This window comes from Anomaloglossus baeobatrachus, chromosome 6, assembly GCF_048569485.1.
Source record: "Anomaloglossus baeobatrachus isolate aAnoBae1 chromosome 6, aAnoBae1.hap1, whole genome shotgun sequence".
NCBI classification, from domain to species: Eukaryota; Metazoa; Chordata; class Amphibia; order Anura; family Aromobatidae; genus Anomaloglossus; species Anomaloglossus baeobatrachus.
This window is the reverse complement of record NC_134358.1, coordinates 51,745,690-51,763,663: the sequence shown is the minus strand read 5'-3', so window position 1 is coordinate 51,763,663 and position 17,974 is coordinate 51,745,690. Positions and strand designations below refer to the sequence as shown.

Sequence of the window (17,974 nt, the reverse complement as noted above, 5' to 3'; positions counted from 1 at the left end):
ACCCTCCCGGGTGGCATGTCAACACAGCCTGACCATTGCTCTGGAGACTCTCCAGAGGTTCGGGTGGATCATCAATTTCCCAAAGTCAAAATTGACACCGACCCAATCACTGACTTACCTCGGGATGGAGTTTCATACTCTCTCAGCGATGGTGAAGCTTCCGCTGGACAAACAGCGTTCGCTGCAGACAGGGGTGCACTCTCTCCTTCGGGCCCAGTCACACCCCTTGAGGCGCCTCATGCACTTCCTAGGGAAGATGGTGGCAGCAATGGAGGCAGTTCCCTTTGCGCAGTTTCATCTGCGTCCACTTCAATGGGACATTCTCCGCAAATGGGACAGGAGGTCGACGTCCCTAGACAGGAACGTCTCTCTTTCACTGGCAGCCAAAACCTCTCTTCAGTGGTGGCTTCTTCCCACTTCTTTGTCGAAGTGAAAAATCATTCCTGCCCCCATCCTGGGCTGTGGTCACGACGGACGCGAGTCTGTCAGGGTGGGGAGCGGTCTTCCTCCACCACAGGGCTCAGGGAACCTGGACTCCGACAGAGTCCTCCCTTCAGATCAATGTTCTGGAGATAAGGGCAGTGTATCTAGCCCTAAAGGCGTTCCATCGGTGGCTGGAGGGCAGGCAGATCCGCATACAGTCGGACAACGCCACGGCGGTCGCGTACATCAACCACCAGGGCGGCACACGCAGTCGTCAAGCCTTCCAAGAAGTTCGGCGGATTCTGCTGTGGGCGGAAGCCACAGCCTCCACCATCTCCGCAGTTCACATCCCGGGCGTAGAAAACTGGGAAGCAGACTTTCTCAGTCGCCAGGGCATGGACGCAGGGGAATGGTCTCTTCACCCGGACGTGTTTCAAGAGATCTGTTGCCGCTGGGGAACGCCGGACGTCGACCTCATGGCGTCTCGGCACAACAACAAAGTCCCGGCATTCATGGCACGGTCTCAAGATCTATCACAGGGCTTGGAGGATCTTCTTATCCTGGTGCTCTGATCGGGGTTTTACCCCCTGGCCGTTTGCCTTGCCCACTTTTCTTTCTTTCCTTCAATCCGGAATGGACAAGGGTTTGTCTCTCGGCTCTCTCAAGGGACAAGTATCGGCGCTTTCCGTGTTTTTTCAAAAGCGTCTAGCCAGGCTTCCGCAGGTCCGCAAGTTCCTGCAGGGAGTTTGCCACATAGTCTCACCTTACAAGCGTCCGCTGGAACCCTGGGATCTTAACAGGGTGCTAACGGCTCTTCAGAAACCACCTTTCGAGCCGATGCGGGATGTCTCTCTATCACGCCTTTCGCAGAAGGTGGCCTTCCTAGTGGCAGTCACATCACTTCGGAGAGTGTCTGAGCTAGCAGCGCTGTCATGCAAAGCCCCCTTCCTGGTGTTTCACCAGGATAAGGTGGTTCTGCGTCCTGTCCCGGAATTTCTCCCTAAGGTGGTATCCCCTTTTCATCTAAATCAGGATATCTCCTTACCTTCCTTTTGCCCTCATCCAGTTCACCAATGGGAAAAGGATTTGCACTTGTTAGATCTCGTGAGAGCACTCAGGCTCTACATTTCTCGCACGGCGCCCCTGCGCCATTCTGATGCGCTCTTGGTCCTTGTCGCTGGCCAGCATAAGGGGTTGCAGGCTTCCAAGTCAACCTTGGCTCGGTGGATCAAGGAACCGATTCTTGAAGCCTACCGTTCTTCTGGGCTTCCGATTCCTTCAGGGCTGAAAGCCCATTCTACCAGAGCCGTGGGTGCATCCTGGGCATTGCGGCACCAGGCTACGGCTCAGCAGGTGTGTCAGGCGGCTACCTGGTCGAGTCTGCACACTTTCACGAAACACTATCAGGTGCATGCCTATGCTTCGGCAGATGCCAGCCTAGGTAGGCGAGTCCTTCAGGCGGCGGTCGCCCACCTGTAAGAGGGGGCCGTTTTTCGGCTCTTGTTATCGAGGTATTCTTTCTTTGTCGCTCCATTGGGAGACCCAGACAATTGGGTGTATAGCTTCTGCCTCCGGAGGCCACACAAAGTATTACACTTAAAAGTGTAAACCCCTCCCCTCTGCCTATACACCCCCCCGTGCATCACGGGCTCCTCAGTTTTTATGCTTTGTGCGAAGGAGGCACACATGCACGCAAGCTCCACAATTTAGTCAGCAGCAGCTGCTGACTATATCGGATGGAAGAAAAGAGGGCCCATAACAGGGCCCCCGGCATGCTCCCTTCTCACCCCACTCTGGTCGGCGGTGCTGTTAAGGTTGAGGTACCCATTGCGGGTACATAGGCAGGAGCCACATGCTGTTTTCCTTCCCCATCCCTTAGGGGCTCTGGGTGAAGTGGGATCCTAACGGTCACCAGGCACTGGGACCGTGCTCCCTCCACAGCCCCTGGGGGAATCTGCTGGACAGGAGCCGGGTATCATCAGGGACAGGGCCCTGCTACTCTGAGGTACTCTGTGTCCCCTTGGGGACGGCGCATAGAGCGCCTGTGTTATGGACGCTGCAGCAGCTGCTGGGTGTGTTGGTGCGCCGGGACTACCGCGCTGACCGCGCTTGTTTGCCGGCCGCGCTTATAACTTTACTCCCCGTCTTTTGCGGCCTAGTACCGCATACTCCCGCCCCCAGGCCTGCCAGTCAGGGGTAAGGGCGGGACGCTGCACTGGACGTCAGCGCTGAGGGCTGGAGCATACTTCGTATCCTCCTCCCCCCTCACTGAGCACCGTGGGGCACCAGATTCCCGCACTTTCTGAGGCACGCCCACGGCCCCCTCCTCCTCTCAGAACGCTGGCAGCCATTGCTAACAGCACTTCAGACGCTGGAGAATCGCAGAGGGGAGACAACACAGAGCTCCACAGCTCTGGGAGGCCCGGGCAGGGAATCTGGTGGTCACACAACCGCTGCGGGCGGTCGGTAAGCCGCACCTGTTACTAGGTGCTGGCCCCCCTGGGTGCCGAAGTGTATACTTATAGGCTTATATTGTATACATTTACTCTGTACGGCCGCACTATTTGCTTTTGGCTATATACCCTCACTAGTTGCTCTAAGAGGAGACAACAGCATGTCGTCCGCAAAAAGCAAGGGTGCCAAGGCACAGGCTTACTTTGCAACCTGTACCTCATGTGCGGCTATGCTACCTGCAGGTTACACCTACCCTCATTGTGTTCAATGTTCGGCCCCTGTGACACTCACTCAGCCGGAGCCTATGCCACTGGTGGGACCCCCGGCCCAGGTGGAATCACCTGCTTCCACTGTCCAGGTGACAGGGACAGAGTTTGCAGTATTCGCTGACAAACTGTCTGAGACTATGGATAAATGGTCTGCTAAGATACTGGAAGCTTTGCAGTCCAGACCGGTAACACAGGCCCCGGGCACAGTTGAATCATTGACCCCAGGCCCTCCTCGGTTGGAGCAGCAAAGTGCTCCTGGGGCGGCTCATAGGTCCCACGGTGAGGACTCCGACACGGACCGCAGTCCCAGACCGGCTAAGCGGGCTCGCTGGGAGCTTCCCTCGACTTCATCACACTGTTCAGGGTCTCAGCATGAGGACTCTCTGGAGGATGAAGAGGAGGTGGCAGATCAGGGCTCTGATCCTGACACCGCTCTCAACCTTGATACACCTGAAGGGGACGCCATAGTAAACGACCTTATAGCGTCCATCAATCAGGTGTTGGATCTTTCTCCCCCAGCTCCTCCGATTCAGGAGTCAGCTTCTCAGCAGGAGAAATTCCATTTTAGGTTTCCCAAACGTCCACGGAGTGGTTTTCTTGATCACTCCGACTTCAGAGATACAGTCCAGAAACACCGAGCTTTTCCAGATAAGCGCTTTACTAAGCGCCGTAATGACACACGTTATCCCTTCCCCCCTGACGTAGTCAAGGGTTGGGCTCAGTGTCCCAAGGTGGATCCTCCAGTCTCTAGACTGGCGGCTAGATCCATAGTTGCAGTGGCAGATGGTGCATCACTCAAGGATGCCACTGACAGGCAGATAGAGCTCCTGATGAAATCCATCTATGAAGCTATTGGCGCGTCCTTTGCTCCGGCATTCGCAGCCGTATGGGCTCTCCAAGCTATCTCAGCTTGTCAGTCTGAGATTAATGCAGTCACACGTGCCTCTACTCCGCAGGTTGTGTCCTTAACCTCTCAGGCGTCGGCGTTTGCGTCCTACGCCATGAATGCTGTCCTGGACTCTGCGAGCCGTACGGCGGTAGCATCCGCCAATTCGGTGGCAGTCCGCAGAGCCATGTGGCTACGTGAATGGAAGGCAGACTCTGCTTCCAAAAAGTTCTTAACCGGGTTGCCATTTCCTGGCGACCGCCTGTTTGGCGAGCGATTGGATGAAATCATTAAACAATCCAAGGGAAAGGACTCGTCCTTACTCCAGTCCAAACCAAACAGACCTCCACAACGGAAGGTACAATCGAGGTTTCGGTCCTTTCGGCCCTCAGCCAGATCTCAATTCTCCTCGTCCAACAGGCCTCAGAAGGGTCAGAGAAACTCCGATTCATGGCGGTCTAAGTCACGTCCTAAGAAGACCGCTGGAGGAACCGCTCCCAAAGCGGCCTCCTCATGACTTTCGGCCTCCCCAAACCGCATCCTCGGTCGGTGGCAGGCTCTCCCGCTTTTGCGACGCCTGGTTGCCACATGTCCAAGACCGATGGGTGAGAGACATTCTGTCTCACGGTTACAGGATAGAGTTCAGCTCTCGTCCTCCGACTCGTTTCTTCAGAACATCTCCACCCACCGAGCGAGCCGAAGCTCTTCTTCAGGTGGTGAGCACTCTGAAGGCAGAAGGAGTTGTGATCCCTGTTCCCCTTCAGCAATGGGGCCACGGTTTTTACTCCAACTTGTTTGTGGTGCCAAAAAAGGACGGATCTTTCCGTCCCGTTCTGGACCTAAAACTGCTCAACAGACACGTGAAAACCAGGCGGTTCCGGATGGAATCTCTCCGCTCCGTCATCGCATCAATGTCCCAAGGAGACTTCTTAGCATCAATCGACATCAGGGATGCTTATCTCCACGTGCCGATTGCACCAGAGCATCAGTGCTTCCTGCGTTTCGCCATCGGGGACGAACACCTTCAGTTCGTGGCACTGCCTTTCGGCCTGGCGACAGCCCCACGGGTCTTCACCAAGGTCATGGCTACAGTGGTAGCAGTCCTACACTCTCAGGGACACTCGGTGATCCCTTAGACGATCTTCTTGTCAAGGCCCCCTCTCGGGTGGCATGCCAACACAGCCTGAACATTGCCCTGGAGACTCTCCAGAGATTCGGGTGGATCATCAATTTCCCAAAGTCAAAACTGACACCGACCCAATCGCTGACATATCTTGGGATGGAGTTTCATACTCTCTCAGCGATAGTGAAACTTCCGCTGGACAAACAGCGTTCACTACAGACAGGGGTGCAATCTCTCCTTCGAGCCCAGTCGCACCCCTTGAGGCGCCTCATGCACTTCCTCGGGAAGATGGTGGCAGCAATGGAGGCAGTTCCTTTTGCGCAGTTTCATCTGCGTCCACTTCAATGGGACATTCTCCGCAAATGGGACAGGAAGTCGACGTCCCTAGACAGGAACGTCTCCCTTTCTCGGGCAGCCAAGGCTTCCACAGCCTCCTCCATCTCCGCAGTTCACATCCCAGGCGTAGAAAACTGGGAAGCAGACTTTCTCAGTCGCCAGGGCATGGACGCAGGGGAGTGGTCTCTTCACCCGGACGTGTTTCAAGAGATCTGTTGCCGCTGGGGAACGCCGGACGTCGATCTCATGGCGTCTCGGCACAACAACAAAGTCCCGGCATTCATGGCACGGTCTCAAGATCACAGAGCTCTGGCGGCGGACGCATTAGTTCAGGATTGGTCGCAGTTTCGACTACCTTATGTGTTTCCTCCTCTGGCAATGCTGCCCAGAGTGTTACGCAAGATCAGGTCCGACTGCCGCCGCGCCATCCTCGTCGCTCCAGACTGGCCGAGGAGGTCGTGGTACCCGGATCGGTGGCATCTCACGGTGGGCCAACCGTGGGCACTACCAGACCGACCAGACTTGCTGTCTCAAGGGCCATTTTTCCATCTGAATTCTGCGGCCCTCAACCTGACTGTGTGGCCATTGAGTCCTGGATCCTAGCGTCTTCAGGGTTATCTCAAGAGGTCATTGCCACTATGAGACAGGCCAGGAAACCAACGTCCGCCAAGATCTACCACAGGACGTGGAGGATCTTCTTATCCTGGTGCTCTGATCAGGGTTTTACTCCCTGGCCATTTGCCTTGCCCACTTTTCTGTCCTTCTTTCAATCCGGAATGGAAAAGGGTTTGTCTCTCGGCTCCCTTAAGGGACAAGTCTCGGCGCTCTCTGTGTTTTTTCAAAAGCGTCTAGCCAGGCTTCCACAGGTACGCACGTTCCTGCAGGGAGTTTGCCACATAGTCCCTCCTTACAAGCGTCCGCTAGAACCCTGGGATCTGAACAGGGTGCTAACGGCTCTTCAGAAACCACCCTTCGAGCCAATGAGGGATATTTCTCTTTCACGCCTTTCACAGAAGGTGGTCTTCCTAGTAGCAGTCACATCACTTCGAAGAGTGTCTGAGCTAGCAGCGCTGTCATGCAAAGCCCCCTTCCTGGTGTTTCACCAGGACAAGGTGGTTCTGCGTCCGGTTCCGGAATTTCTCCCGAAGGTGGTATCCCCTTTTCATCTCAATCAGGATATCTCCTTACCTTCTTTTTGTCCTCATCCAGTTCACCAATGTGAAAAGGATTTGCACTTGTTGGATCTGGTGAGAGCACTCAGACTCTACATTTCTCGTACGGCGCCCCTGCGCCGCTCGGATGCGCTCTTTGTCCTTGTCGCTGGCCAGCGTAAAGGGTCGCAGGCTTCTAAGTCAACCTTGGCTCGGTGGATCAAGGAACCAATTCTGGAAGCCTACCGTTCTTCTGGGCTTCCGGTTCCTTCAGGGCTGAAGGCTCATTCTACCAGAGCCGTGGGTGCGTCCTGGGCTTTGCGGCACCAGGCTACGGCTCAGCAGGTGTGTCAGGCGGCTACCTGGTCGAGCCTGCACACTTTCACGAAACACTATCAAGTGCATACCTATGCTTCGGCAGATGCCAGCCTAGGTAGGCGAGTCCTTCAGGCGGCGGTTGCCCACCTGTAGGAAGGGGCCGTTTTACGGCTCTTTTACCGAGGTATTCTTTTACCCACCCAGGGACTGCTTTTGGACGTCCCAATTGTCTGGGTCTCCCAATGGAGCGACAAAGAAGAAGGGAATTTTGTTTACTTACCGTAAATTCCTTTTCTTCTAGCTTCAATTGGGAGACCCAGCACCCGCCCCTGTTCCCTTCGGGCTGTTGTTCTTTCTGTACACATGTTGTTCATGTTGAATTGTTCTTTTGGTTCATGGTTTCAGTTCTCCGAACATCCTTCGGATTGAATTTACCTTAGACCAATTTATAAGTTTCCTCCTTCCTGCTTTTGCACCAAAACTGATGAGCCCGTGATGCACGGGAGGGTGTATAGGCAGAGGGGAGGGGTTACACTTTTTAAAGTGTAATACTTTGTGTGGCCTCCGGAGGCAGAAGCTATACACCCAATTGTCTGGGTCTCCCAATAGGAGCTAGAAGAAAAGGAATTTACGGTAAGTAAACAAAATTCCCTTCTTTGTTTACTTACCGTAAATTATTTTTCTTATAGTTCCGACATGGGAGACCCAGCACCCTCCCTGTTGCCTGTTGGCAGTTCTTGTTCCGTGTGTTTTCACCGGCTGTTGTTGTAGACAGAGGTTCCGGTTATTCCGGGTTTTACTCTATCTCTACTTATGGGTGGATGTCCTCCTTCAGCTTTGGCACTAAACTGGTTGGATTTGTCATCCGGGGAGTGTATATGCTAGGAGGGAGGAGCTACACTTTTAGTGTAGTACTTTGTGTGTCCTCCGGAGGCAGTAGCTATACACCCATGGTCTGGGTCTCCCATAGGAACGATAAGAAAAAGAATTTACGGTAAGTAAACAAAATTCTCTTTTTTTTAAAGGAAGAAGTGGATTTTGTTTTTTCCAATTTTGCAATTGCTGGACAAACCTTCCTCCCTTATGTCACATAGCAGAGCTGTCTGGGTTTCCTCCTGTTCCCTCCCTGCGCTCAGTGATCACATATTCACTGGGTTCGGAGATGAAAGCAGGGTAAGTGCTTCCCGATCTATATACCCCGTGCTAGTTTAGTACTGTGTATACAGAGCTTGAGAAGGTAAACAGGATAATAATAATTATGTTATTCATTTATATAGCGCTATTAATTCCACAGCGCTTTACATACATTGGCCACACTGTCCCCATTGGGGCTCAAAATCTAAAGTACCTATCTGTATGGTCTTTGGAGTGTGGGAGGAAACCGGAGGAAACCCACGCAAACACAGGGAGAACATACAAACGCCTTGCAGATGGTGTCCTTGGTGGTATTTGAACCCAGGACCCCAGCGCTGCAAGACTGCAGTGCTAACCACTGAGCCACCATACAGTGCTAACCACTGAGCCACCATGCCGCCCATATAATAAACGGTGTATCTTCTGTCTGGGATTTCTGGATGTGCACGACAGTCGTCTTTACAATCCAGTGATAGCTCTTAGAATACATGAGCAGAAATTAGAGTACACTGTCCGGACGTTTAAAGGCGATGGGCCGTCCAGATGCGTGTTGACATGGCTGTGTTACCCTTTATGAAAGCCTAGTATTAAAATGTTCATCTTAACAGTAGGTGGCGAAAAAGTCTGTAAATGGTTACATAGTCATACTGACTGGGATTGTCATGGTAAGTCCACCAGCCTCATCAGGGCTAAGAGATCTATTTAATATCATATGCAGTTTGGCCATATAATCTGATTTCACAGTACAAACTGCGTTCATTATTGAATAGATCTATTAGACCTGCTGAAGCTGGTGTACTTACCCTGACAATCCATGTCAGAATGCATTGTGGAATCCAATTATACAGCTATTCTGACATTGATTTTCAGTGGAAATACCCAAGCCACATCAGGTCTAAGAGATCTGTTTTAATAATGTTTTTTATATTGTGAAATTCAATTAGCCAAGCCGCATACATTGTTGAATAGATCTTAGACCTGATGAGGCTGTAGTAATAACTATTTAGCTATTCTGACATGGATTTTCACAGTAAGTACCCCCGCCTCATCAGGTCTAAGAGATCTATTTAATTAATAGTAAAGATAGGTTAGCAAAAAGAAGTGAACAGACAGAAGTATGTATAATTGCTGGATCAGACTGCAGAGAACTTGTTTGTAGTCTGTAACCATGGAGACGCATAAATCTGCATAGGAGCTGCAGACACAGAACGGAGTATTTATATATATATATATATATATATATATATATATATATATATATATAAATATGTGAGCAAGGATGGTTGACCTTAGGGAGATCAACATCCACCACTGCGGAGACACCATCACGTGTTTCTCAACGCAGTGATTCTAGAGCAATGCCCCCTGGGAAATATTCAAATCAAGAAGGCCTGCGGAGACACCATCACATGTTTCTCAACGCTGGCAGGAAACTAGCCAGGTCTTTCACCGGGAAGGAACAACCACGGGAAGGGCAGTCTCCAGTCAAGGAGACCACCTATGCCAAACATGGTATCCATCCACAGACAGCCGTTTCGGGGTATTTGCAAAAATACCGAAAGACCTGGCTAGTTTCCTGCCAGCGTTGAGAAACATGTGATGGTGTCTCCGCAGGCCTTCTTGATTTGTATATATATAATATATAATACATATATATATATATATATATATATATTAAAATTTATTTTTACTATATAAAAAAAAAATTAAGTACAGATCCCCTTCTTCAAGCATGTGTTTCCCGTAGGGACTTGCCTTGGTGGACCGAACCTCTCGACCGGAGACCATCTTTCTTCTGAAGACGGAGGATCTACCCGAAGATACTCAGGAGAGGTTCAAAACGCTTTTTGTTATGAGAGAGAAGTGGACAGAAGCGGATATTTCACCGTACATACAGTAAGATGATTTGTGTTTCAAAATGTGACAGTGCGATTTAACCCCTTCACGACCTTGGACGGATCTATCCGTCATGGATCGTGTCCCGTAAAGCCCCTCCCCCTGCCGCGGGCAGGCGGCGGCGGTCGGCACACATGTCAGCTGTTTTCAACAGCTGACATGTGTGTCTGAATGTTGCGAGTGGAATCGCTTCCACTAGCAACATTTAACCCCTTAAATCTCGCTGCCAAAGTCTGGCAGCGAGATCTATATGCGCGCGGCCATGTTTTTTACTTACCGCCGCCCCCACCGGAAGTCACGTGAGTGATCACGTGACGTTCGGTTGTTGCCATCGTAGCACAGGGTCATGTGATGACGCCTGCGGCTATGACGTTTCACTTTCGTTTTTCCTCGGCACGGAAACTGGAAGTGACTGAATCTGCTGTTTACAGCTGTATAGCTGTGATCAGCAGATATATAATAGCGATCGGATTGCTGATCGCTATAGCCCCCTAGGGGGACTAATAAAATTAAAAAAAAAAAGTAAAAAAAAAGTTTTAAATAAAAAAAAAACCAAAAACCTAAAAGTTCAAATCACCCCCCTTTCACCCCATTGAAAATTAAAGGGTTAAAAAATAAATAAATATACACATATTTGATATCGCTGCGTTCAGAAATGCCCGATCTATCAAAATATAAAATCAATTAATCTGATTGGTAAACGGCGTAGTGTCAAAACAATTCCAAACGACAAAAATTACGTTTTTTGGTCGCCGCATGTTTTACGCAAAATGCAATAACAGGCGATCAAAACGTAGCATCTGCGCAAAAATGGTACCATTAAAAATGTTAGCTCGAGACGCAAAAAATAAGCCGTGACAGAGCCATAGATCCCGAAAAATGAGAACGCTACACGTTTCGGAAAATGGCGCAAAACGTGCGCCACTTTTATTGGACAAAATTGTGAATTTTTTTAACCCCTTAGATACAAGTAAACCTATACATGTTTGGTGTCTACAAACTCGCACCGACCTGAGGCATCATACCCACACATCAGTTTTACCATATAGTGAACACGGTGAATAAAACATCCCAAAAACTATTGTGCAATCACACTTTTCTTTTTCGCTCCTAATTGGGAGACCCAGACAATTGGGTGTATAGCTACTGCCTCCGGAGGCCGCACAAAGTACTACACTTAAAAGTGTAAGGCCCCTCCCCTTCTGGCTATACACCCCCCCGTGGGAGCACGGGTCCTTCAGTTTTTGCTTTGTGTGAAGGAGGTCAGACATGCACGCATAGCTCCACTGTTTAGTCAGCAGCAGCTGCTGACTATGTCGGATGGAAGAAAAGAGGACCCATACAAGGGTCCCCAGCATGCTCCCTTCTCACCCCACTTTTTGTCGGTGGTGCTTGTTAAGGTTGAGGTACCCATTGCGGGTACGGAGGCTGGAGCCCACATGCTGATTCCTTCCCCATCCCCATTAGGGCTCTGGGCGAAGTGGGATTTTACCGGTCTCCAGGCACAGAGACCGTGCTCCATCCGCAGCCCCTGGAGAAGCCGCTGGATATGGAGCTGAGTATCGTCAGGGACATGGCCCTGCTCCGTCAAGGTACTCTGTGTCCCCGTGCATACGCGCGCACACCGCAGCATTGCTGGGTGTGTTAGTGCGCCGGGGACAACAGCGCTGCTGCGCTTGTGCCATTTCCTCACTTCAGCTTAGCTGAGTGGGTAGACTCAGGGAGAACGGTCGCGCCGGCCGCTGGGACTGCGACGCGGCTGAGACTTGTGGTGCGCCGGGGACTTCCGCGCTGGCCGTGCATATATCACGGCCGCGCTTATTACTACAGTCCCCGGCTTTTGCGGCCTAGTTCGTTCGTTCCCGCCTCCGCACCTGCCAGTCAGGAGGAGGGCGGGACGCTGTACAGAGCATCAGCGCTGAGGGCTGGAGTCGTTTTTACATACTCCAGCCCTCACACCAGGCACAGTAGGACGCAGCTTCCCGCTCTTTGTTTGTGGCACGCCCACGGTCCGCCCCTCTTCACAGAACGCCGGCAGCCATTCCTGCCTGCACGCTGAGCTGCAGAGGGGAGACGGGGAGACCCAGACACGGGATTCTACGGCCTCATACCCGCTGTTCAGCGGGCGGTAAGCAGCCCTCAAGGGCTCACCCCCACTTGTGCCGTTTGTATACTGAGTATTTTGTGTTGCAAATACTTTGTACTGTACGGTCGCTGGTGATTCTCGGCTATATACCCTCCTAGATTACAAGGAGGCAACAGCATGTCGTCCGCAAAACGCAAGGGTGCCAAGGCACAGACATTATATGCTGACTGTACCGCATGTGGGGCTGCTCTACCGGCAGGTTCCACTGAACCCCATTGTGTGCAGTGCTCGGCCCCTGTGCAACTTGCACAGCCGGGGCCTCTGCTGGACGTGACCCAGGGTGTACCACCTGTGAATGCTGTCCAGGTGACAGGAACGGAGTTTGCAGCTTTTGCTGACAGATTTGTCTATGACCATGTCAAGGATTCTTGAAACATTGCAGTCTAGACCAGTAACTCAGACCATGGACACTGTGGCATCATTGCTCCCTGGTCCCCCTCAGCTGGAACACTTCCAAGCTCCGGGGGTGTCACATGCACCCCAGGGTGACGATTCTGACTCGGACGACAGTCCCAGACAACCTAAGCGGGCTCGTTATGAGGGGCCCTCAACTTCGTCTCACTGGTCAGGGTCCCAGCGGGACGGATCTATGGGTGATGAGGCGGATGTAACTGATCAAGATTCTGATCCTGGGTCCGCCCTCAATCTGGATACACCGGATGGTGACGCCATAGTGAATGATCTTATAGCGTCCATCAATAGGATGTTACATATTTCTCCGCCAGCTCCTACTCAGGAGGAGGCAGCTTCACAGCAGGAGAAATTCCATTTCAGATATCCCAAGCGTAAATTAAGCACTTTTCTGGACCACGCTGACTTTAGAGATGCAATCCAGAAACACCACGCTTATCCTGAGAAGCGGTTTTCTAAACGGCTTAAAGATACACGCTATCCTTTTCCCCCTGACGTGGTCAAGGGTTGGACCCAGTGTCCCAAGGTGGACCCTCCAATCTCCAGGCTTGCAGCTAGATCCTTAGTTGCAGTAGAAGATGGAGCGGCACTTAAAGATGCCACTGACAGGCAGATGGAGCTCTGGCTGAAATCCATCTATGAAGCTATTGGAGCGTCGTTGGCGCCAGCTTTCGCAGCCGTATGGGCACTCCAAGCTATTTCAGCTGGGCTTATACAGGTCGACTCGGTCACACGTACATCTGCCCCGCAGGTGGCACCATTGACCTCTCAAATGTCTGCATTCGCGTCTTACGCGATTAATGCTGTCCTGGACTCTACGAGCCGTACGGCGGTGGCGTCAGCCAACTCCGTGGTTTTGCGCAGAGCCCTGTGGTTGAGAGAATGGAAAGCAGATTCTGCTTCCAAGAAGTGCTTAACCAGTTTGCCCTTTTCTCGTGACCGATTGTTTGGGGAGCGTTTGGATGAAATCATTAAACACTCCAAGGGTAAGGACTCATCCTTACCTCAACACAGACAAAACAAGCCCCAACAAAGGAGGGGTCAGTCTGGTTTTCGGTCCTTTCGAGGCTCAGGCAGGTCCCAATTCTCCTCGTCCAAGAGGACTCAAAAGGATCAGAGAGGCTCAGATTCTTGGCGGACGCAGTCACGCCCAAAAAAGACAGCAGGAAGAACCGTTACCAAGACGGCTTCCTCATGACTTTCAGACTCCTCTCTCCGCATCCTCGGTCGGTGGCAGGCTCTCCCGCTTTGGCGGCATTTGGCTGTCACAGGTCAAAGACCGTTGGGTGAGAGACATTCTGTCTCACGGGTACAGGATAGAGTTCAGCTCTCGTCCTCCAACTCGTTTCTTCAGAACTTCCCCACCGCCCGACCGAGCCGATGCTCTGCTGCAGGCGGTGACCGCTCTAAAGGCGGAAGGAGTGGTGACTTCCGTTCCTCTTCAGGAACAAGGTCACGGTTTTTACTCCAATCTGTTTGTGGTGCCAAAGAAGGACGGGTCCTTTCGGCCCGTCCTGGATCTAAAGTTGCTCAACAAACATGTAAAAACCAGGAGGTTCCGGATGGAATCTCTCAGCTCCGTCATAGCCTCAATGTCTCAAGGAGATTTCTTAGCATCAATAGACATCAAGGATGCTTATCTTCACGTGCCGATTGCGCCAGAGCATCAGCGTTTTCTACGCTTCGTTATAGAAAGCGAACACCTGCAGTTCGTAGCGTTACCTTTCGGGCTGGCAACAGCCCCTCGGGTCTTCACCAAGGTCATGGCAGCAGTAGTAGCTGTCCTGCACTCGCAGGGTCACTCCGTGATCCCGTATTTGGACGATCTACTTATAAAGGCACCCTCTCAAGAGGCATGCCAACACAGCCTGAACGTGGCACTGAAGACTCTCCAGAGTTTCGGGTGGATTATCAACTTTTCAAAGTCAAATCTAACCCCGACCCAATCACTAACATATCTTGGCATGGAGTTTCATACTCTCTCAGCGATAGTGAAGCTTCCACTGGACAAGCAGTGCTCTCTGCAGACAGGGGTGCAATCTCTCCTGCAGAACCAGTCCCACTCCTTGAGGCGCCTCATGCATTCCTAGGGAAGATGGTGGCAGCAATGGAAGCAGTCCCTTTCGCGCAGTTTCATCTGCGCCCTCTACAATGGGACATTCTCCGCCAATGGGACGGGAAGTCGACGTCCCTCGACAGGGATGTCTACCTCTCTCAGGCAACCAAGGACTCTCTCCGTTGGTGGCTTCTTCCCACCTCATTGTCAAAAGGAAAGTCGTTCCTACCCCCATCCTGGGCGGTGGTCACGACAGATGCGAGCCTATCAGGGTGGGGAGCAGTGTTTCTTCACCACAGGGCTCAGGGTACGTGGACTCAGAGAGAGTCCACCCTTCAGATCAATGTTCTGGAAATCAGAGCAGTCTATCTTGCTCTGCGAGCCTTCCAACAGTGGCTGGAGGGCAAGCAGATCCGGATTCAGTCGGACAATTCCACAGCGGTGGCGTACATCAACCACCAAGGGGGAACACGCAGTCGACAAGCCTTTCAAGAAGTCCGGCGGATTCTGACGTGGGTGGAAAACACAGCATCCACCATATCCGCAGTTCACATCCCAGGCGTGGAAAACTGGGAAGCAGACTTTCTCAGTCGCCAGGGCATGGACGCAGGGGAATGGTCCCTTCACCCGGACGTGTTTCCGGAGATCTGTCGCCGCTGGGGGATGCCGGACGTCGACCTGATGGCGTCACGGCACAACACCAAGGTCCCGGTTTTCATGGCACGGTCTCACGATCACCGAGCTCTGGCGGCAGACGCCTTAGTTCAGGATTGGTCGCAGTTCCGACTACCTTATGTGTTCCCACCTCTGGCATTGTTGCCCAGAGTGCTCCGCAAAATCAGGTCCGACTGCCGTTGCGCCATTCTCGTCGCTCCAGACTGGCCAAGGAGGTCGTGGTACCCGGATCTGTGGCATCTCACGGTAGGACAACCGTGGGCACTACCAGGCCGTCCAGACTTGCTGTCTCAAGGGCCGTTTTTCCATCTGAATTCTGCGGCCCTGAACCTGACTGTGTGGCCATTGAGTCCTGGATCCTAGGGACCTCAGGTTTATCTCATGATGTTGTTGCCACCATGAGACAGGCTAGGAAACCATCCTCCGCCAAGATCTACCACAGAACGTGGAAGATATTCTTATCTTGGTGCTCTGCTCAGGGAGTTTCTCCCTGGCCATTTGCATTACCTATTTTTCTTTCCTTCCTGCAGTCTGGGTTGGAAAAAGGTTTGTCGCTTAGCTCCCTTAAAGGACAAGTCTCTGCGTTATCCGTATTCTTTCAGAAGCGCAGAAGCGCCTGGCGCGACTTCCTAAGGTACGCACGTTCCTGCAAGGGGTTTGTCATATCATTCCCCCTTACAGGCGGCCATTGGAACCCTGGGATCTGAACAAGGTTCTGATTGCTCTCCAGAAGCCACCTTTCGAGCCTATGAAGGAGATTTCCTTTTCTCGGCTTTCACAGAAAGTGGCTTTTCTGGTGGCGGTCACGTCTCTTCGGAGAGTGTCAGAGCTGGCGGCGTTATCTTGCAAATCTCCCTTCCTGGTGTTTCACCAAGACAAGGTAGTACTGCGTCCAATTCCAGAGTTTCTTCCCAAGGTGGTATCTTCCTTTCATCTCAATCAGGATATCACTTTACCATCTTTGTGTCCGCATCCAGTTCACCATTTTGAAAAGGGTTTGCATCTGTTGGACCTGGTGAGAGCACTCAGGATCTACATTTCCCGCACGGCGTCTCTGCGCCGTTCGGATGCACTCTTTATCCTGGTCGCTGGTCAGCATAAAGGGTCGCAAGCTTCCAAATCCACCCTTGCGCGGTGGATCAAGGAACCAATTCTTCACGCCTACCGTTCTGCTGGGCTTTCGACTCCTTCTGGACTGAAGGCCCATTCTACCAGAGCCGTGGGTGCGTCCTGGGCATTACGGCATCAGGCTACGGCTCAGCAGGTGTGCCAGGCGGCTACCTGGTCGAGTCTGCACACTTTCACCAAGCATTATCAGGTGCATACCTACGCTTCGGCGGATGCCAGCCTAGGTAGACAAGTCCTGCAGGCGGCGGTGGCCCACCTGTAAGAAAGGGCTGCCTGACAGCCCGATCGCGAGGTATTATTTTACCCACCCAGGGACTGCTTTTGGACGTCCCAATTGTCTGGGTCTCCCAATTAGGAGCGAAAAAGAAGAAGGGAATTTTGTTTACTTACCGTAAATTCCTTTTCTTCTAGCTCCAATTGGGAGACCCAGCACCCGCCCTGTTTTTCTGAGGGTATTTGTTTTTCGGGTGCACATGTTGTTCATGTTAATAACTTACGTTCTCCGATATCGTTTATCGGATTGAATTTATTTTTGAAACAGTTATTGGCTTTCCTCCTTCTTGCTTTTGCACTAAAACTGAAGGACCCGTGCTCCCACGGGGGGGGTGTATAGCCAGAAGGGGAGGGGCCTTACACTTTTAAGTGTAGTACTTTGTGCGGCCTCCGGAGGCAGTAGCTATACACCCAATTGTCTGGGTCTCCCAATTGGAGCTAGAAGAAAAGGAATTTACGGTAAGTAAACAAAATTCCCTTCTTTTTGCAGTTTTTCCACACTTGGAATTTTTTTGCTGTTTTCCAGTACAATATATGGTAAAACCTATGGTTTCATTTAAAAGTACAACTCGTCCCGCAAAAAACAAGCCCTCATATGGCAAGATTGACGGAATAATAAAAAAGTTACGGCTCTCGGAAGAAAAGGAGCAAAAAACAAAAACGGAAAGTGTCCGGGGGCTGAAGGGGTTAAATCGCCTTTCCACGCCGCTATCGTAGGGCCCGTGACACGATCACTGGAATCCGATGGTTGCCATGGTAGCGACGGGTTATACGATGACTCCTGTCGCTATCATGACTTAGTACCTTTTACAGCCGGCAGCTCTGATCTACAGAAATGAATCAGCAATCAGACTGCTAATCCTTATGGTCCCCTTGGGGGACTAATAAAAAAAACCCAAAAAACAATTTTAAATAAAGAAAAAAATAAAAACCTAAGGCTATGTGCCCACGCTGCGGATTTACCGCGGATTTTGCCGCGGATTTGCCGCGGATTTACCGCGGATTTTCCGAAAATCTGCAGCAGCGGCACTTCTAAGCCATTTCAATGGCATTTTGGAAATGCTGTGTCCATGCTGCGGATTTTTCCGCGGCGGATTTGCCGCGGATTTTGATCCGGAAAAATCTGCAGCATGTCAATTATTGTTGCGGATTTTAGTGCGGATTTTGGGTATAGAATGGGGGGGAAAAAAAAAAAATCCGCATCAAAATCCGCGGCAAATTCCCGGTAATCCGCGGTAAATCCGCGGCAAAAATAAGGTGCGGATTTGCTGCGAAAGTCGCAGATTTTCATGCAG

At 51.6% G+C, this 17,974-nt stretch overlaps 1 protein-coding gene across 3 annotated transcripts in view; it reads left to right on the top strand.

The window, feature by feature from the left end:
* Positions 1-17,974, top strand: part of DSCC1 (DNA replication and sister chromatid cohesion 1) — a 115,286-nt gene that overhangs the window by 82,936 nt on the left and 14,376 nt on the right. For all 3 annotated transcript variants that reach the window (XM_075352924.1, XM_075352922.1, XM_075352923.1), the window contains one exon: positions 9,842-9,990. In XM_075352924.1, the coding sequence (XP_075209039.1) occupies positions 9,842-9,990 (149 nt within the window). The remainder of the gene's footprint in view (positions 1-9,841; positions 9,991-17,974) is intronic.